General features: G+C 46.7%; 1 protein-coding gene across 2 annotated transcripts in view; it reads left to right on the top strand.

Annotated features, from left to right (window-relative positions):
* The first annotated feature begins 274 nt into the window (after nt 1-274).
* The window catches only part of SYT7 (synaptotagmin 7), a 217,177-nt gene continuing 195,635 nt past the window's right edge, over nt 275-21,816 (top strand). For both annotated transcript variants that reach the window (XM_035123666.3, XM_035123676.3), the window contains exon 1: nt 275-424. In XM_035123666.3, coding sequence (XP_034979557.1) covers nt 397-424 — 28 coding nt within the window. In that variant the 5' untranslated portion in view covers nt 275-396. The remainder of the gene's footprint in view (nt 425-21,816) is intronic.

Below are 21,816 nucleotides of genomic sequence, written 5' to 3'. Positions count from 1 at the left end.
AGCCCAGGAGCGGGAGGGCGAGCCCCTGCCACTAAGGCGCCTCCCTCCCTCGCTCCATTCATTCGCCTGCTCTCCTCATGCCGGCGGCTCCCGCTCTTTCGCCGCCCGTCGCCTGGGACTCCAACCTGTTTGTGGAGGTCACTCTTGGGCCGCCAGCAGCCTGTGGCTTCTTCCCTCCGCCGCCTCCTTGCAGCGTCTGATGGTCTTTGCTCCGGGGAGGCGAGTCGGAGCTGGGCAGTGAGCGAGGAGGAAGCAGCAGCAGCAGCCCCGTCGCCCTCGCACGATCTGGGACTTACAAGCCAGGCAGCCATCCCCGCCCCATCTCTCACACCCACCGGCCCCGGAGGGATTTACTTTGTCAGGAGGAGCCCGCGGGGCTGACGCGCCGCCGAGAAGATGTACCTAGACCCTGAGGCGGCCAAAGGTAAGCGCGGAGGAGCCCCCTCTCCCTTGCACGTCGGTCGGGGCAAAGAGGACCATCGCCGCCGCCTGCCTTGTGCAAGCAGCGCCGAGCGCTTGCTCCGGGTTGCGAGTGGGCAGAACCGCCGTCTTTGTGTGAGCGCCTATGTGTCTGTGTGTGAAAGAGGCGGAGGTCGCGGCGCTACTCCGCGCACCTGAAGGAGGAGGAGGAGGAGAAAGGAAGGCGAAGAATGCCCGCGGCTGATTGGGCGGGGAAACGGGGGGAGGGGGGTCGGCACCTTGCAAGGAGGCAAAGCGGGGGGGGGGACGCGTTAGCAGCTGCGGCTCCGGAGGGCGGTGGCGGGAAGCGAGTCCTGAGGCGGCGAGGTCTCTGGTCCGAAGAGCTGAGGGAGGCTGCGCGGGGACTGACAGGGCGCAGCGGAGCTTTTTGGCGGGCACAGCCCTGAGGGGAACTTCTCGTGAGAACCCCGAGGTCGCCTCCTGCTCTTCGGGCACCTGAAGGGGAGGCACCAGCCCCACAGCTGGCGTCGCTTCCGGGGACTGGCGGCGCCTGAGGGCCGGGAGCGGGAGGGGAATTCGAGGTGGGACTCTCGAAGGCTGAGCTTGGCGCAAGGCGCCCCCGCGCGCTTCGCCGCCGCTCTCTGTTCGCTTCCCTTCCACGCCTTGCGCCTTTTCTTCTCCGCCCCCCACCCCACAACTTAATTCCTACTACCCTCCGCCTCTTCTTCCGGTCTTCCTTGGACTTCGCGGAGTTTCCCAGTTGCCTGTAGTTCTCCCCCAAAAGTCACTCTCGGGTCGTCGTCGCTTCTCTTCTTGGGAATGAGTCACGAGCCGCTGCCCCTCGGAGCCGCCGCGACTGACGAGGCACCTGCTGTTCCTGCAAGAGAAAGCGCTGGCTGCAACCTGAGCGAAACCGCGGCCCACCGGTTTACCGGCCGGGCGGGCTGAAAGGAGGCTCGCCTGCCTCCCAGACACACGCGCGGGTTTCTCTGGCTGGCAGCGGCAGCTCCTTCCTTCCATCAACACGTTTGCTGTCGCCCGTGAACACTTGCTTTTCTGGAGGGAATGTAGCCAGGGTGGTTTGTTTTGCTGATCTAATGCTGTAAACAGGCAGCTTTCATGAGCACAGTGTGCACAAATGCGCGCAGCACATACTATCTCTCTCTCTCTCTCTCTCGCATTTTATATTCTGGAATTGCTACCAAATCAGCTTCTGGCCCTGTACTCACAATAAATGATACAATCCCCCAGGGACATGTGGCAGCAAGACTGTGGAAAGCCTACACTTTCTCTGTTGCCTTGTGTGAAGAGAAAAACTGCAGTTCATGTGTTTGGGGAGGGTGTGTGTCTTGCCTTTAAGTGACAGCCTTGAATAAGCTCACTGTGGATGTGGCATTGCCTTCAGAACCCCCGTGCTAGATCAGATGATGATTTATTAGGATCCAGGAAGATGCCGGACCTGGAATAGTTATTTTCTTCCCCTTCCTAAGCCTGTATGATCATGTTAACGCATTGGCCTGATTTCTGAGAAAGTGTCAAGCAACCACTTACATATCTAACAGAAACCTAAGGTTTATGTGAGCAAGCAAGAAACCTAACAACTTGTGAAAGCAGCTTTTGTCCCAGTCAGTTTAATGAAAGTCTCCCAAGGTGAGACCAGAATCTACTTCTCCAGAGGATCTCACATGATTTCACTGTGACTAAAAAAAGCTTATTTCTTACCTCCTCAGTGTAGTGGCCAAAGCTACACTCAGGTGGATAGATATGCCTGCATGGTATAGTTGGTAGAATGTGAGACTGGGTCTAGGGGACCCTGCTTCAACCCCCACCTGCCACCCACAGAGCTCACTTGCTGGGCCAATCTTGGGCCAATCCATCTACTCTGCCTCACAGAGGGGGGGGGGATGGAGGTGGAGGGTGAGCCAGATATGCCGCCGCCTTAGCACGTCAGAGAAAAGGTAGGATGCAGATGCAATAATAGGTTGCCAACAGTTATAGGTGGAATGCCCATGTGCTAGGGGAGTACACCTTTGAATACCAGGTGGTTGGGACAAATGGGAGGGATGTTGATCATGTGGTTTATAAGTATCCAACTCAGATGGGAAACCTGCGGCCCTACTGATATTGTTGGACTCCAACTGCCATCGACCCCAGCCAGCATGGCCAATGGTCAGGGATGATGGGAACTGTAGCCCAGCAACACTGGGGGGTGGGGGTGGCAAAGGTTCCCCATCTCTGATCTCTATTGGAAAACATTGCTGGGCTAGATGATTCCACAAGGCTGCTCTTATGCTCTAATTTAAAAGTTACATTCAACGGTGAGCCTTAGCGATATCCTGTGACAAACATTACCAGGAGCTAATTGTACTGCATTTGTAATGTTCTCTCTCTCTTAGTATTTTGAAGGAAGGTTGTTGTCTTATTTATTTCACTTTTGTACAAGTGTACGTGGGAAGAACACATGGCATCAATCCTCTACCACATTCACTGTTAATGCCATTAATGCATGCAATCCTCCATTCCAAACAGCTGTATTATTCTCAGCTCAGCTTTCATAGGCCTCTAAATCCACTTTCCTCTTGTATTAGAAAATAGAAAAGCCAAGATTGTGCACAGTGCTTCAAGAAAGCATGAAAGTCCACTAAAGAACAGTACCGTCAGAATATTTTTCACATTCATCATCCTATTCTCACTAGTTTATTTTTCACAGCTATATGAAACAGAGGTGTATATTAAGCTGCCTACTCCTGTTCATGTTTCTTTGCTGAGATACTCCCATTACTGCAGATCATAGCAGTTCAATTCTTGCTGGGGAGATACTTTATTACAGAGACAGTGTGATGCAGTGGTTAGAGCACTGGTAAGACCTAGGTTCAAATCAGCACTCACACCATGAACTTTACAAAGTGACTCTTGGCCACTCACACTCTTGCAGCATGACCAACTTGTAGCTATTCCACAGCACGAACAAGCACCGTACAATAATTTCTTAGCATGGCTGTTCAGTCCCTCTCTCTTCATTTATGACCTTGGTTGAAATGCATGGGCAGCTATTACTTATTAAGAGTCAAGACATTGACCAGACGTGGAGGCCTGGCAAAGGAATTGCTGTGTTGGGTCAAGCCCATAATGCAGTTCTCAGCATTCCATCTACTCACAGCAGCCAGCCAGGTACCTCCAGGGAGGCTCATGTGCATTATGTTTGTTCATCCTCAGCATTTGGTTGTCAACACATATGCTGCTTTTGAAAGCTGAGATCACTTCTACATCCTAACTGACATACACTTACCCAATTTTTTAAAAAGGCTTTATGTTGGCAGTTTTTGCGACTTCCCCACCACGTCTCATTGATGCACGTCTTCCTTTCCTCTACCAGCATCCTACTAATAGGATGCAGCAACAGATGAATGCAACCCCCACCACAATCTGGCACACCTCCAGAATCTTCTGCACCTCCTATTGGCCAAGTAATAGCACTATCCTAAGTGTTCCTGCACTTATTAAAGGAGTGCCATAAAAGTGTCCTTCATGCCAGGATATTCATCAGACCTAACTGGGACTATTGGGGGGTCCTACTTTGTGGGGCAGGGACGCAGGTGGTGATGTGGGTTAAACCACAGAGCCTAGGGCTTGCCAATCAGAATGTCGGCAGTTCAAATCCCTGCGACGGGGTGAGCTCCCGTTGCTCGGTCCCAGCTCCTGCCCACCTAGCAGTTCGGAAGCACGCCAAAGTGCAAGTAGATAAATAGGTATCGCTACAGCGGGAAGGTAAACGGCATTTCCGTGCGCTGCTCTGGTTCGCCAGAAGCAGCTTTGTCATGCTGATCACATGACCCAGAAGCTGTACACCGGCTCCCTCGGCCAATAAAGTAAGATGAGCGCCGCAACTCCAGAGTCTTCCGCAAGTGGACCTAATAGTCAGGGGTCCCTTTACCTTTACCTTACTCTGTGGGGCAGGACTGCAGCTCAGGGGTAGAGCATCTGCTTTGCATGCAGAAGGTCTTGGGTTCAACCCACAGCATCTGTAGGTAAAGCTGGGAATGTCTTCTGCTTGAAACCCAGGTGAGCTGCTGCCAGTTAGTGTAGACAATACTGAGCTAGATGAACTTCTGGTCTGAATGGGTATAAGGCAGGTTCCTGTGCTTAAACTCCAGAACATCTTCACTCCTTCTGCATTTTGCTGTATTCCATGACTATGTTGTGCAAACATTCCCAATGTGATCATTCTTTGCTACATCCTTGTGTTCCCACTAAGAGTGGCTATTTGTGAAGTTCCAGAGCTTACTCTATGTGAAATGGCACTTTAGTCCTAAGCATTGCTTATTGCTTAGGAATGTCCTCCTAGGTATGACAAAAAAATCCTTCCAGTAGCACCTTAGAGACGAACTAAGTTTGTCATAGGTATGAGCTTTTCGTGTGCATGCACACTTCTTGTATGCACACAAAAGCTCATACCTATGACAAACTTAGTTGGTCTCTAAGGTGCTACTGGAAGGATTTTATTTGTTTGTTTGTTTTGACTACGTCAGACCAACACGGCTACCTACCTGTAACTACTCCTAGGTATGCTTAGGGATCACAGTGGAAGTGGGTGGAAATTAAGGTCAAACTGTCTTCACAAACATGCTACAAGACTGCATGTATGGTGTGATCGGGAAAAAAAGGAATCATCTGAAACATCCTGTCAATAATAATGGCTAAATCAGAAGCCTGTAGGCTGACCAGTCCTATGCAGTGAGACCCCCAACTGGTCTTTGGAGGAAATACAATGTAATTGGTGTATACAGGAGAGCAGGATAAGCATTTGAAATATGGTCAATGTGGCATACGCAGCATGAGAGTTTCCACATTACTATGCTGTGGTGTGTTCTGAAAAGCAACAAAATAGGGTTCTGGCTCTGAAAGAATTTGAATCTTCAGTCTGGATTCAATGTGAAACAAAATGATGATACAATTCCTCCTCAAAAGGGGGTGGAGGGCTTGAGCAAAGCGCTGTTGTAGCAGGGGTTTGCTAATCCTGTGGCTCTCCGGAAACAGTTTGACTCCAACTCCCATCAGCCTCAGCCAACATAGCCAATGGTCAGGGATGGTGGACGTTCTAATTTGAGGGGTCACAGGTTCCCCACACCTGCATTATATCAACAAAACAGCAACAAACTTACTTGTGGGCAGCATGAAAGTGGGTCTATGATAGTTCAGAAAAGATGTGAAATAAGTGTGATTTAGAAAGGATTCTAAAGGAGTTGCTGTTTCTTAATAGTTATGAAAGGAGACATCTAGGAAGCCCCATTCAAAGAAAGCATAAAGGGGGGTAGAGCTAAAAGGATATTAACATGCACAAAGAAAAAAGCCAGTGTGTGTGTGTGGGGGGGGGAGAAAGTGTTAAAATGTGGAGAGTGGGAATTTGAAGCACATACCACATTTATTTAAAACTCCTCTTTCAGATTCTGAGACCCCACAAAACAAATGGTTAGAAAAAAGTGAAGATGGTAGTGGCATGACTTAACACTGTTCACAAGGCTTCTGCTTCAAATGGTGTCATTTTGGTGCATGTGTGGTTAATAAACTGATTAGGTCTCCCCTGGATAAAGTGCTTTGCTGTGTGGTGCATTGTTAATTATGATTAAAGAGAAAAACAAAGTTTAATACAGATACCCAGAAGTAAGGGGAAAGATGAAGTTAAACGAGAGGTAAAGGCTAGAGTGTAAAGAAACTTTTCAGATATGCTGTGTGATTGAATCAAGAAGGGCTATCCCCAAAGGACCTTTTCAGAGAACAAGAAAAGCAGGGAATAAGACATCTGAACGCAAGTTGCCATTAGGCAAACCATTGCCTAATGCTTTCTGAAGTGGTTTCAACATGGCCATGCCAAGTTGCAAAGTGGACTGGAGACATCAGGTTTAGATGACTGGTTTGCCTTCACCACTGGGCTCCAAAAAAGCAGTTAGCTATTGCCCCCAAAGTTATGATTACTGTTTATTATAGATTTACTCACATCGAATGAGCACTTATTCCACACAATTGAAAACACTGCTTTACAAGAGCAGCACTTATTAGAAAGGCTTGAAATAAAAGCCACTTCCTAGCAGAAGACAGATTATGTGTTTTCAAATAGTAACTTGCCATGTTGGGTGTGTGACCACTTTGGTTTTTCAGTCCTTTGTGCTACCGTACAGAGAAGTGAGGGGAAATTGATCACGCCTGACTTCCCCAGAATCTTTTATCAGGTGCCAAAGCCTGGTCAAACACTTCTCTGCTAAGCAGGGTGACACTAATGACTGACTTACCAAGTAGTAATATGCAGTATGTGGTAAATTACAGAAGTGTTTTCTGTATTCATCATTGAACTGCCCTGATTGTGTGGACAAAAATGTGGTTAAAGGGCAGGCAATGGCTTTTTGAGGCTGCAGGGACAGAGGTGTATGTATTAAGGCTGAATAAGAAGTGGGCTCGCACTGCACCACATATTGCTCCTCTCTTAGAAGAGGGATAGGCCTGTGGCAGATTGAGCGAATATCAGCTATTATTATTATTACTATTATTATTATTATTTTTAGGACAGAGTATGATGGGCCATATTGTTGCGCTAGCTACAGAAAATGACGAGGGAGGGGAAAACGCCAGCAAAATGGCATCTTTGTGGTATGCCTGATCCTGCTCAAAGGTGCAGGCAATGGGAGTCTGAGGTTCATACCTCCAAGGGGAAGAGAGACTCCCTCTCTTTCACCCCCCCCTTTTGCTTTCAGTTCAGTGAACTTCCTTTTACTACCGAGGCTAAGAGAGTCTGTGGCCATTCCTTGCTAAGGCCACCCTCCTGCTACAGGGAGTGCTGATGGGGTCCGTCCAGGAACGGAAGAGTCAGACCCTCTTCCCCATGTGGCAAAGCCCCGTGTGCCCAGAGAGCCTGGCTGTCACTGGCGGTTCCTCGCGATCCTCTGGGCTCTGCCCTCTCGCTCTGCTTGCTCGCCCTTGGCGGCCTCAAGAGTTTGTCTGAGAAGAAGACCTCGCTCGGCAGCCGAAGAGCAATGCCTCCTCAGGAGGAGGAAATAAATAAATGACCGCGCCTTCAGGATGTGCGCCTCTTTCCCTCTCGTCTCCGGGTGGAAGAAAAGGCACGAGTTCTTGATGAGCAAGTGTCGGGGGACTCCGGAGCGAGAGGCTGGGGAGGAAGGCGACGCCTGAAGGCTCGGAGTTGGGCTGGTTAAACGTAAGATGAAACAGTGTCCAAAGCGTTGCGGCAACCCGGGGCCTTTGCACCCACGGAGAGGGAGAGAGAGAGAGAGAGGTGCTGCTGGGCTTGCACGGCACACGCTCCCTCTCCCGGTGGCGCTGCTCCGCTCGTGGGCAAAATTACCCGGGCGGGGGCGGAGCATGCGGTGCAGGCGCGGATTGACCGATCCTCTTTTTGCCTCGCCGAGCGACACGCCCTCTGCCGCTCTCAGCAGCCGCTGCCAACGTGCTCTCTTAGCGGCGGCAGCGCATAGCCTTTTCCCCCCGCCCGCGTGTGGACGCACAAACACAAAATTGGCTTCCGAGTGACCCCAGCGCTAAAAGCCCTCGCCGCCTTTTGCCACACACTCCCTCCCTCCTCCGCTTCCTAGCTAAATCCGGATCTCTTTCGTGCTGTTATGTAGAGCTGGTGATGGCGGACCTCAGATCTCGCTCTCTCGCTACGCCCCCTTGCTATTGTTACCCCCCGCTTTCTAATTCCTGGCTGCTAAACTCAACGCCTTGCTCCGCCCCATTGATCTCCGTCTTATCACCACGTTCGGTCTGGGCTCGACCTCTCTCACCCCACTGTTTCGCTTCTCTGAACTAACCGAAGCAAGACAAAAAGACATTTGCAGGCAGGAATCCTTTTGCCTTGAGCCGGGGAGGAGGAGGCCCCTCGCCTGCCTGCTCCCGGATATTCCTGGGTGGAACTGTTGTATCACGGAGACTGCCGCCTTTCCCCTTCTTGTCCCTCGTCTAGATCCCGCCCACTGGCTGTAAAATTCCTCCGATGTTGATGCTGCTGTCAGGTGCTCGCTGTCTCCCGGAATAGCTCTCGCGGCGTGGCTCCCCGCCCATTCGCCCCCTCTCCAGCCCGTGCAGCAGGTGAGGTCAGCCTGACAAATTTAAACTCGAGGACGGAGCTGCAGGACGGAGCCCCCACGGCCTCATCCCACCTGGCGCTCAAGCTGCTAGAGAGAGAGGCAAAGCGACCAGAGAAAGGAGGACAGATGCTGATAATATTGCTGCCACCCTTCAAGCCCCAAGGGATTCGGCTATCTTACTATGTATTCAACAGAAAAAGCGGAATTTTTTTGGTGGGGGGCAGGTTGGTATAAATGCAGGCAAGAAAGTTGCCCTGAAGGGATTGTGTTTTAAAAGCAGCAAGCTATGGGAGAGTGGAAGAGCATAAGTGCTAAGCTTCGCATCTAGAAGGTGAATGACCAGCTTTGTGAACATATACCCCCCCCCACGTTAAAAAACAAACTAACCTGAAATCTCAGTGTTCTCCCTGCTAGTGAGAGATGCCTGGCCATTGTTGGGGAAAGAAGATGCTGGACTCGATGGGCTGCTGCTGTTCAGATCCAGGAGGGCTCCTTCTTTAAGGTCTTAGGATAGGGGTCCCCAAACTAAGGCCCGGGGGCCAGATGCGGCCCAATCACCTTCTCAATCCGGCCCACGGACGGTCCAGGAATCAGCATGTTTTTACATGAGTAGAATGTGTCCTTTTATTTAAAATGCATCTCTGGGTTATTTGTGGGGCCTGCCTGGTGTTTCTACATGAGTAGAATGTGTGCTTTTATTTAAAATGCATCTCTGGGTTATTTGTGGGGCATAGGAATTCGTTCAATTTTTTCCCCTTCAAAATATAGTCCGGCCCCACACAAGGTCTGAGGGACAGTGGACTGGCCCCCTGCTGAAAAAGTTTGCTGACCCCTGTCTTAGGATAAGGATGGTGGGGTCAGTTTAGGACAGGCATCCCCAGACTGTGGCCCTCCAGATGTTTTGGCCTACAACTCCTGTGATCCCTAGCTAACAGTGGTCAGGGAAGATGGGAATTGTGCCTGCCCTCCTATCTGTCTCATGTAGAATAGGATTTTTGTGTTGTTGTCCCCCCCCCCCAATTCTATAATCACAGTCTTGCACCAACATCTCTTGTCCCAGTTCAGAGTCAGAGGAAGCTGCACACCTTTCTGAGGGACAGGCTTCAAAATATAGGCTTGCTGCTTTGATTAAACTGGGCAAGAGACAGAAGGCCTTAAATGAAATCTACAAGCACTATTCCCTGTCTCCCTCTGCAGCCACCCAGTTTGACCGAAGTCATGCCCTTGTAGTCTTCTAAAAACAATTTATAAGGGGCTGACAAAAAACATAGGCAGGGCATTGCTCCTTTGTCAATATGTCCCCCTAACTCCAGCAATAATGCTTCGCCAAGTGTGTTGCTCAGGTATGTGCAGAAAATCCAGGATCACTAGAGAATCTTCACAACCTCTTATCATAGACCATCCTGCGTGTGTCTCTAATAAATGCACAAACTGGTACATATACAACAGAGTAGCAATCAGGTGGAGAGTAGATAGAGACATTAAAGCATTTGTACAATATCAGTGGTGGGGTGGGTGTGGACAGACCTGTGGCCTTCCTGATGCTGTTGGACTCCCAACTTTCAGCAAGAAGGAAATCATAACAGGGGCATAGCCAGGATCAAAATTAGGGGGGGCGAGGGGCGGGGCCAAGGCATGGGAGGGGAGGGGCCACAGTGGGGCAGGGAAAGCCATGGTCGTTCAGGGGCGAGGGGGCGCCAGGATCAGCCCAAAATTGGGCTGCTCCAACCCCCTCCTCCCCCTTCGCGATCGCCGGGGCGGGTGGAGGGAAAGCCAGCCAAACACTTTGCGCGGCTCTGGGGCTTTCCCTCCACCCGCCCCACAGCCAGCCAGGGAGAAGGGAGACGTCCCTTCTAGCCGGCTGGCTGTGGGGCGGGTGGAGGGAAAGCCCCAGAGTCGCGCAAAGCCAGCGGCCCTGCTTCTAGGGGGGGCAACTGCCCCCCTGCCTATGCCCATGAATCATAATGCAGTGCAACAAAAGCAGCTCACCAGCCTATTGGGTGCTGCTCATACCAACATAAAAATAGGTGTTGGGTCAGATGTGGAGCTGCGAGAACCAAATTCAGCTCTCTTGGGTGACTTTGAGCAGAGCTGCTATATAGGCTGATTGCCTCATGTAAGGAAAATACATGTATGATGTAACACTGTCACCTGTGAGCCAGGTGCTCCCCAGCCAAGCTGTTCAACAGTTGGAACACCTACATACACTATGACATCGTTGCAGCCAAAGATTTTGGCTGTGTAGAGTCTGTCTCCCCCTCTTCATCTGAAGAACCTAGCAGGTGTCTTACTGGGTAATGAGAGCTCACTCTGGAAGTTGTCTATTCGGTAGAGGTGACTGTCAGGTTTGATGTGAAGGAGTGGGCTGCAAACATTAAGATGGGGCTATTATCACAATATGAACTTCAAACCAATTTTGGACTATATATATCTCAATATATCTCCCAGCCCTGCACAGAGATTGTCTCCACATTAAGTAACAGATGAAATGTTTCTTGGAACCTAAGTAGGTTACAAGCTTAAATAACATTTTTTAAAAAATGTTTGAATGTGCTATAGAAACAATTAACCATCATCTCAGGGTTAAGCTTAATAAATTTACTGCCGTGCTAAGTTTAAAGCCCTATAGGAATCAGGGCAACTAACAGCAGCCTCCACCCAGGCTGTCCTTATCTTTGTCACAGCTTCTACCTAAGTCTCTGTGACTTTCCTTAAACTCAGCCCTGTATCTGCCAACTTTAAAAAAGCATGAGTCAGATTACTTCAAACTGTGAGATTTAGATTTATGTCACACACGTCCCCCTTTTTTAAAAAGATAAACGAGGTTCTATTTTTTCCTTGGTTTATGACCATGGCACATGCTGCAGGCATGTTCTCTTTGTAACAATGAAAAGTGGATTTTTTCCCTTTTAAAAATGTAATATTCTCACCCCTCAGTTCCAGCATCTCAGAGGTTCCAAAACCTCACGACTCTGCATTTAAAATGGGAAGAGTCAGAATATTATGTCTGTGGTGGAAAAGTTTTGTGTCATCCTTGCTTCAGAGGTGAGGATGCTAGGCAGACAGTGGCAGTGTTTGTGCCATGGGGGTATTTATTTGTTGCATGAGTGTCTCAGCTTTTCTGCAAGGAGCTCAGGGTGGTGTACATGAGTTTCTCCCTCATTATATCGTCACGACAACCCTGTGATTGTAGTTTAAGCTGAAAGTTGGTGATTGGGCCAGGGTCAACCTGTGAACTTGGGTGAGCAAAGATTTGAACTTGGGTCTCCCTAGTCCAAAAACCAGCAGTCTGCATGCTACATTGCAGGACAGGATGCTCCTTCCTTTGCTGGTTTCATTTTTCCTAAAGTGATGAATCTGCTGTCTAACCTCATGCCGTCACGTATCATGGTGGCATCTGAGCAACCTTTCACCCCATTCCATCTGTTTCCTCTTTGTCCTGATTTATCCTCTTTTCGTTTCTTCCTCTCTGTGCTTTCCTGAGAGTCCTATCTGTGATCAGCATGTTCAGGTTTGCAGGAAGCAGGGCAGACGGGTACCCAGGTGAGATTGCCACTGATAATGCAGAATAAGAAGGATGTGAGACAGGAGGGAGAGGTGACCTTGTGTTAAGTTAATCAAGTCTGAGTGGAAAGTGGCCAATCACGTAAGAGCAGATAAAGCAGGGCTAGTGGAGGAGTCTGAGGAGATGATGGAATAGACATGAAAATGTTCGTAGTCTGTGAGGCATTATTGCACCCAGTTGTATTGTTTTATTTTCACAGCAGCTACATCTGAGTTGGAGTATTATTGGTTTTTATTACTGCATGATATGATTCTGTTGCAAGGGAAGGCGTTTCAAAAATCTGAAGGTGCTCACTTACCAACGGTAATAAATATTTATACACACACAGTACAACTTAATTACCATGGATGCCATTTCACTAGTTAGTTAAGCTAGTTCTAGAACAATTATTTCTGTCCATATGCAGAAGCAGAAAATGGCTACTTTGGAAACCTACAACCCTGCTCCTAGTTACACACATATGATTCTGATTGAAATTGGTGGAACGTGATGAAGGTGTGAAGGGCTGCAGACTAAGGGTTTGCACTAGTGGCAGGAGTAAAGTTTCAAAAGAACTCTTTCAGTGCCACCGAGGATCTTGTGTCAGAAATGTAGAGAGAAGGTGTGCTAGTAGTACACATTCTATTTTTCTTAGTCCAGCTGGTACTGAACAATCATTAGTTTATAGAGCATGGAAACTGCTCTCTGGGATCAGGGATAGAGAATCTTATCAGAGGTTCAGAAGAGATTTGCTCGGAAGAGATGGTTGGCCTTGCTGCTTATATAGGAGAGTGGAGAAATGTACCCCCTGTCTCCAATTAATGTTATGAGCATATGGAAATTATATTAATTCATTGTGAAGAGCAGACATGAAAAAAAATCGCATTGTGTTGTTGTCAAGACACCTAAAGTTTGATGACCTAGGTGAGAAGAAGCAGAGTCACAAGGCAGATTGCTGTCACCTGTAACTAAAATCTATACTGCACCTGTTTTCATTGGACTTCCTTCAAAAGTAGCCCCACATAGCGTGCATTGCAGTAGTCCAACCAGGCTGCGGCATGAATGACCAAGGCTAGATCCGATTTCTCCAGAAAAGGACACAGCTGGCAAGTCAGTTGTAGTTGGGTATCAGTGACTACTAGCCATGATGGCTGTGCTTTGCCCCCACAGTGGGAGGTTGTAATGCTTCTAAATACCAATTGCTGGAAATGGATAGTGCTCTTGTCCTCGAGTCCAGTTTGCGTGCTTCTCACAGGCATCCAGTTGGCCACTGTGAAAACAGAAGGCTAGACTACATAGGCCACGGGCCTGATCCAGCAGGCTCTTCTTATGTTAATATGAAAAATGCAATCTTTTCCACCACTTCAAGTTGTGTATCCATAAACACAATTAGATCCAGGAGTTCCTTCCACTCCCCAAGCTGTAAATGTTTTGCTTCAGGGGGAGTGCAACTCCACCCAATGCTGCCTGAACACCACTTCTAAGATAATCAGGACCACAAGCAAGCTGTAGCCAACCAATTGTGGCAAAAGGGTTGTATTTTCATCGTTTGGACCCTCATTTTAATCTTATTTCCATGTAATTCTGTCCAAACTTCAGTAGGCGCCAGCATTTTTCTTAGTCTTTTGTAGTTACACAGTGACTTCAGTAATTAAATAAGCCTCAGTCCTAGGAACTATAGATTGATACAAATCTGAAGTAAGTAAAAATCCCAACCACATGGTAGTAGGGCATCCATTTGGGAGTTGCCAGCCAGTGAGTGCACACCTTTTCTTATTCTACGGTGTCCTTGATATAGTAGTTCATACCCTCAATTACTTCAGTCTCCCTTTCAACAGGGCTCGCAGCAGTGATCCTCATGGCTTGGTGAAAGTTCTCTACTCAATAGGTCTGAGCTATTGTGAATTTATAACACCCACTCTCAGTTCTTTACACTGGTGGAACGGAAAATACCGAACTGATTGCATTTGGTGTGTGAAACCCTAGTGGTTCGGAGTCTGGTTAACAGTTATGCTACCACACCTCAGTCTGGGTGGACACAATGCCTTTCTAATATGGGGAGGGTTAACCACGTGAAATTAACCCACTACTAGGGAAGTCTGAGTGGGTCTGTGGCTATTGACTGGAATCAGGATGTGAGCAGGCATTTATTCAGATTAGTGTTTCTGAATATGATTCCCATTAGGATTTGGGCACTTGTCTGGGGGATCGACCCCGTCACATAGTTTGGTGTGATGATGCAGTATCACATATTAGGTGAACCTGTCCTGTGTGTGTTTATGCACAGTCAGAAGTGTGATGGTCCAGAGTTGCAGATCTGTGGTTACATCAAAGGCTACTACTATTTTATGCTGGTTGTGTAGCTCCCTAGGGCCGCTCAATCAGTATAAAAGAGGAGCTTTTTAGCCAATGAGAAGTCTTCTTATCCTTTTACTGATTGGAGCCAATCAGAGTGACGAGAGGTGAGTCAGCCATTGAGGATTGGCTCCTGGAATCACTCTGGAGAAAGCACACAGGAAGAAAAGGGAGGAGTTGTTCTGTGTGATCCGAAGCTACGCATTTAGGAGCACTGAAAACACAAGACGCTTTAGTTTCAAGAGAATGGTGTGCAAGTTCTGCACAATGGAACTTCAGTGAAAATACAGCTTGAGTCACCGTGAAAGAAGATATCGGAGCACTCCAAATCATTTGCCCCTGTATGTGCATAGTAAATAGTAGATCTAGCTGAAACACATGGAGTTCTGCATTGATCATTGCAACACATCATTGATTATTATTATAATTGCATAATTATATGATTATTGTGTAATCTTAGAAGACTGTTAATCTTAGAAGGGGTGGCAGCTGTGAGGGGGGGTGGCTATCATGAAGGGACCCTGCACTTCTGAATTTGCCACTACACTCCTGTGCACAGTAGCCAATCAGTTCATGAAATACAAGACAAGCACACAGGATAGTTATGCTTGCTAGCCAGTTATCCCTAGATATTTTTTTGTTGCCATAACACCAGTCACTATTTGAGCAGAACCCAGCCATATTGGTGGCTAAAGATAACAGCACAAAGTAGAAGGGAGAGGTGATGACGGAACACAAGTGAAACAGAAAGGATGTTGGACTGGAATATTTTTTGTAAACCAACATTCCTAAGGTGCTGGCTTCTGGGACAAAGAAAGATGCAGAGTTAGTTCAGACATTTGAACAGATGCTTCCCCCATCCCCCTGTTTCATGCAAACTATCCCTGTGATTGGGATTGTGTGGAGAAATGCTTGCTTGAATGGGGCTGTGCTTAGCAAGGGCGTAACCGGGGGGGGGCAGCTGCCCTCCTAAATCAAGTTAATCAATAAAAAATACTTAACTAACTGAGGTTCTGCTGCCCCTCCCCCCCACATGAAGTCTGCCCCACTAACATAAATCCTGGCCATGCCCATAGTGCTTAGGGCTTAGGCTATAGCCCCAGCCACCAAGAGCCATTTCCATGATGGTGACATGGGGCAAAATGTGCAGGATTCCTCATCCTGAGAAATGAGAATGTGTGTGGTGTGTATGTTTTTCCTGGTCCTGAGGAATGATCCATGTTGGTATAGACTTCATCTCTCTCTCTCTCTCTCTCTCTCTCTCTCTCTCTCTCTCTCTCTCTCTCTCTCTCTCTCTGTGTGTGTGTGTGTGTGTGTGTAATCAATATTGTATGATTTCCACAATCAGAACCAGCAGCACATAGCTGACTTCCCATGGTAAGCATAAGGTTGTCGTGCGTGGCTGTCTAATATTGTGTTATGCTATATTTGCTTCCCTTTGGTTTTTCCCTTCACACCTCTCTGCCATTTCTTAGGGGGATGTGAGCTTGGATAAGGGGGAGCAGGGAACCAGAGAGCACCTCCTTAATTTCTAAAAAGAGAGATGCTGGTTCTCAAGCCTGTCTGAAAGCCAAGTCCTTTACTTAGAAGCCCTGCTTTCTAATCCCAGATGCATAGGAGCTGGCTGTAGCTGCTGAGGGATGAGGTAAATGCATTTGGCATTTGCTCAGAGGTATTTCCATTTTGCTATTATTGGCCCATGTGTTCCAAGGATGGGTACTGGCATTCAGAACAGGTTTCGAAGCTGAGGCCTTGTTCCAAGTTGAAGCCCTATCTTGGGCTAGATTTTGGTTGCATGGGAATCAGAAAGTGTGCCATACTTTCTGATTATAATTCTCTCTCACACACACCATGAATGTGTATGAATAATTGAAGCCCTTGGAGGCAGAGTGGGAAAGTGATTTTCAGTGCTGTCGAGGTGTGAAAGCTGGTCCAAGGCAGCCAGTAGTCTTTGGCATTTCCTATCTCATGTCCCAGAATACAGAAACTATTCAGAAGGTTGTTGCTGCAGAAGGACAAGGATCTTACTCCAGAAGAGCCCTGAAGGGATGTTGCTTGCACAGGACACGGCTGAGGTGCCTCCACCTGCTTTCCCTCCCTCCCTCCCGCTTGCTTTTTCTCCTGCTGTGAAACATACAGAGGGTGAGGGAACTGCATTAAATGTTTAATGAGACCCTAACTGAGCAAAGCTGGAGGAACCACAGTAGGAGAAACTGTTCTCTCCTCTAGGGTCACTGATTTTACACATAGCTCACTCCATGGCAGCACCAAAAGCCCTTCCCTCATGGGAATGAACACATAACATTGCTGCTTCCTGCAGGCCTTATTACAGTCTTCACAAAGCAAGCAAGTTCCCCAACTCAGGGCTGCAATGAGATTTTAACAATATGCTGGTGTTACTGTCCTGTTATGAGGCAGCATAGCTCACAGGTAGGGAGGCTCAACCAGTAGTCTGGAAGTGATGGTGAGAACTAGTATTGATTAAAAAAATATCAGGTCCCGTGTGATACATGCTAGCAGTGGTATGTTACGTTTCTAGGAGTGCTTCATAACAGAGAGGCCAAGTTCAAGAGAAACAAAAGGGTGAGACACAATACATATCTCTTTAGGATCTGACTACCCCTCCAAGGCTTCATCTTCTTTCTTGAAGGAATGGCGATCCTTGAATTCATGCAAACATTTGTGTTCAGTTGGCTATTGCATGAATGTAAATGTTCTATTCACACTGCATCAAGCTCCAAAATAATGTATTATGAAACATGAGCAAATCAAGCATGCAGTGCTAACTATCTGAACAGCTACCCCAATTTCTGCTTACAACTTGTCTGCCTGTGTGCAAAACTGTGGGGGACTGATCATTCAGTATAGACTGGTTACCCATTAACACACATTAATCATCTTGCCAAACTTGCAGTCAGATTGGATTTTTGCCATTCCAGTGCATGTTAATGACCTGAGTGGGGAAGTAAATTTGGGTTAATGATTGTGAGTATTCACTCAGGTGTGATGCCAGAGAGCCAGGTTGCTTGCTCAGGTGGAGTATGCTCTCTCCTTAGTGAGGACTCAGATCAGGGTTATGACCATTTTGCAGCCAAGGTAGGCAACCTTTTCCTGTCAAGGGTCCCATCCCCTTTGGGGGGGGGCATAATCAGTGCAGGCCCACATGTCTGCAGTGGATGGATTGCCCCTTTTTCTTTATTTCCCTCTTTCTGATAATCCCTCTTTCCTCCCTCTTTGTGCCCACTGGGCTGCCAAGGGATGGGCAGATGTTTCCACAGATTTGAACTGATTGCCTGCAGAGGCTTTTGAAATTAACCCCAAGGGCCACATGCCGCTATAGGGTGGCAGGTTCCCCACCCTGGTTTTACACAATGTAGGCCAAGAATTAGTGATTTACAAAGAAGGTGAATTTCAGGCTGCCTCTAGAACTGGGATGCAACAGCAACCACTGTTCATGTGAGCTTGTGCTAATACCATGGTGCAAGGCAATAAGGAAGTGTGGTTAGGACACCTAATCCAGAATAATCTCAGGTAGAATATTTACATTTAAAGAATGATTATTTTAATTAAAAATCAGAACACTGCAGGGCTTAGGCAGAAAGGTACAATAAAATTAAAATGCATTTCCAGATAATTCACTTTGCTTCTTTCACTTAATCCTGTTTAAGGCGTGCCTTGCTCACACATGTTCACTTACCTTTCCAGAGGTGATTCCAGGATTTAAAGTGGTTACCAGCAGGCAGATCCCCTTGGCAGGATCCCTACCATTAGACAAAAGACACATGGCACCCAGCCAAATTCAGGATAGGATGCAGTGATCATTGTGAGAATCGGAATGTGTGTTAGGACTCATCTGGTACTTTCCGCATGAAAACCCACTCTTTAACACTGAATTGGAACAAATGGAAATTCAGGTTTTCCATGGATTGCTCTTTGCCCCGATTCAGTGGTTTTTGCAGTGAAAGTGCCAGTGCAAAAAGAAAAAGAAAGAAAAAGGCTAGGACAAGTCACTTTAAAGTGTCTAGAACATGGCACAAAAGTTTGGATGAGCCCTTAGTTAGTGTGTGTTATTTCAAAGAGCTCAACCTAGATAGCAAAAGGTGTGGAGGGAGTGATGTCTTTGCTTTTCAGGTCTAGACCAGGGTTGGGAAGCATGAGGCCTCCAGATGTTGCCAGGCTCCAGCTCCCATCATCAGTGACCACTGGCCATGTTAGCTGGGGAAGATGGGAACTGGAGTTCAACAAGACCTGGAGGTCCATAGTTTCCCCAGTCCTGCTTTAGACTCAGTGTAAGTGTCCTAACAAGTGACAAGTAAATATAAGTGAACCAATCGTGGGTCTTCATTTGAAACAATAACTTCCTAGCATTATTTACACAGATACATAGACAGGAATATACAAATTCTTAATAACAGGGTAGTGACTGCTAGCTAGGAACATAATAGCCCAGCACTTAAAACTTTTTAAGAAGAAAGGCTAACAACTGATTGCTGTCAGGAAAAGCTTAACTAGTTTAGTCAGTGATGGGAATTGTGCAGTTTCACAGCTCTTGCAGATCCCTTACTAGAGTCCTGTATGTGATCTGAACTCAGAAGCCAGACGGAGAAAGCATTCCTTATAGCTAATGCAACACATTACTAACATAATCACAATAAAGTACTTATCTGTGATGAATTGTAGTTGTTCGCAAAAGAGTCCCGTTTGTGCTCTGAGCAGAGTCAGGGAATTAGGAAAGTGTCAATTGGCTTGCAACTATATCTTACAGCTTATTCTGACTGTTACAGAGCCTTAGCTGGTGATGTGTGTTGCACAGAGTTGGCAAAACTATTCCTGTGTGCTTATGGAGATGCTATGATTGTGGCTGTTACACAATGTTTCTGTGGTACCCATTGCTGATTTTCTAATGACTTGCATCTTCATTTTCTACTCTTCATCAGTGTTAGTATGTCACCTGTGGCCTAGGAAATAGTCTAAGAATGGCATTGCAAATGGAAGCTGGAAGGGTGGGTGCAGAACCTCCAAGTGTCCCTATTTTCCAGGTATAGTCTCAGATTTACAGAAGCCTTCCTGGTTTCTGATTCAGTCCTGAAATGTCCTACTTTTCTGTAGAATGTCTCAGTTTTCATTGGAGAAATGTTGGAGGGTGTGGAGTTGTGCGACCCCTGAGCCAGGAGAGAAGCAACTATACAATTTTTAAAAGATATCTGAAGGCAACCTTGTCTAGAGATTTTTAATGTTTAATGTTTTATTATGTTTTAATATACTGTATGTTGGAAGGTGCCCAGAGTAACTGGGGCAACTTAGTCAGATGGGCAGCATAATAATAATAATAATAATAATAATAATAATAATAATAATAATAATGGAATAGGATGTCCCTATTTTCATTGGAGAAATGTTGGAGGGTATGTGGGTGGTGGACGCCAAGGAGAAAAGCAACATGTTTCTGCTTCCCCAAGGCAGCTCTGAAAGACCTTCAATAAACTTCACAATTTCCCTGTACATGCCCCACGTCTCTTAATCCCACATATCTCTTTATTTATATGCTCTGAACGCCACTAGTCTTTCTTGTCATCCACCTTATTGGCCTGTTCCATGCTAAGTACTTGTAAGCCCCCCTCTTACGATCTGATCCTGCCCCAATAGGATATATGCTATAAGAAGCAATTGGAGAAAAGGAAAGAAACCACAGTTCAGGCAGTTATGAGATAATCAGTCCCCAGGTAAAAGTTTTCTCTGAATCTTTATTGAGAGGAGGAACTCACAGGAGGCAGTTGCCCTGTAATAATTCCTCTATGCCACACAGTATTTTTCAGAGTTCACTCAATAGTTAGTGGGGGGCAATTTGTCAGGTATATAGGAATGCTTTGATGGTGTTTCCTACTTGGCAGGGGGTTGGACTGGATGGCCCTTGTGGTCTCTTCCAACTCTATGATTCTATTATTCTATAGCTATGAATAACTGTACTTTCAGTGAGGAATAAATGTCAAGTCTGGGCCAATGGATCCTGCTCCGTTATACACCTGTGATTTATTTATTTTTAGAAATAAAAAATTAAGGAATTCTGGTTATTACCCTCCCAGATGAATTACTCGTTATTAAAAGTCACATAGGGCAATTGCTTTGTGTAAATCAGCTGGTTTATATTCCCATTCCGGAGGTGGTTTTTTTGTGGGGGGGATGATTTACTATGATAGCTAGATATACTTGTCCTAGAGAACGTCTAATCCCTTTATTTAATCCTGTTAATCTTTGGCTTTGGTGATGAAGCAATCAATTCTGCAAACTAATTATATGTTGTGTGAATAAGTATTTTCTTTTATCAGTTCTGAATTTACCACTTTCCATTTCCATTTAATGTTAATCAACAGTTCTTTAGAGGGTGTTAAAATCCCTTATTAGGAACAGAGAGTCACTTTGAGGTAATAGCTGTTGCTGTTGAAGCTTTTTAAAGACCAAACAAAGTCACATGCAGAGAGGAAGGAAAGAACAGCCAAGATAAGAAGAGGCAGCTTCTGGCTTTCGTGCTTGGAGTTGGTAAGGGCTAGAGAAAAATCCCTGACAAAGCATGTATTACACACAACCTTAGTAGCCACTCAAAACCCCAGCAAGGTCAGACTGAGGCGTCATTTTCACATTGCCTTTTGGGTCTCAGCAGTGTTGCAAAAGGAAGTTTGTAGAGGCTATTGTATACAGGCTATTATAGAACCAAAGGCAAAGGGGCAGGCAAAAGGCAGGCAGAGGTAGAAAAGAAGGAAACAGGACAGGAAGCAATGAACCAGGAGCTGAGTTATGTGACCATTTGAGGTAGTGAGACGTGGGCTGAATGGATGCAATTTGACTGGTTTTATTTATAACTCTCTCTCTCTCTCTCTCTCTCTCTGTGTGTGTGTATATATATGTGGAAATATCCATTCTTAATAGACCTGGCAGAAAAGAAGAGTTTTTAGCAGGCATTTAAATGTTGGCCCAGTGGCCCAATGACATGAAATACTTGGTTTCTTTTTGTTGTCAATGAGCCCCGCCAACTCTGGGAATGACCACAGTGACACTCCTGCAGATAATATCAGTGAACGAGCTTGGGATATAAGGGTTCAGGCGATCCCTGAGGTACCCTGGACCCAAGTTGGTTTCCCCCCCTGAACATGTGAACAAGGCATATGATTGTCCAGATCCCAGCTTTTCACTATCCCCCTGCATTTTACCATGCCATCACTCTGTCCATTCAGGGATGTCTATGAAAAGATGCCTTCTACAGATTCAGACCTTTCAGACTGGTAATGGCTCTGAACTCTCAATCAGAGGTCTTTTCCAGCCTGGTTAAGGTCTTTTATCTAACTGGATCTTAGATAACTGAACTGAATCTGAGGATTTCTGCACGAAGGGAAGAACTGTGGTCAT

This window comes from Zootoca vivipara, chromosome 1 (assembly GCF_965207765.1).
Source record: "Zootoca vivipara chromosome 1, rZooViv2.hap1.1, whole genome shotgun sequence".
Taxonomy (NCBI): Eukaryota; Metazoa; Chordata; class Lepidosauria; order Squamata; family Lacertidae; genus Zootoca; species Zootoca vivipara.
This window is presented reverse-complemented; position numbering and strand designations above follow the sequence as displayed.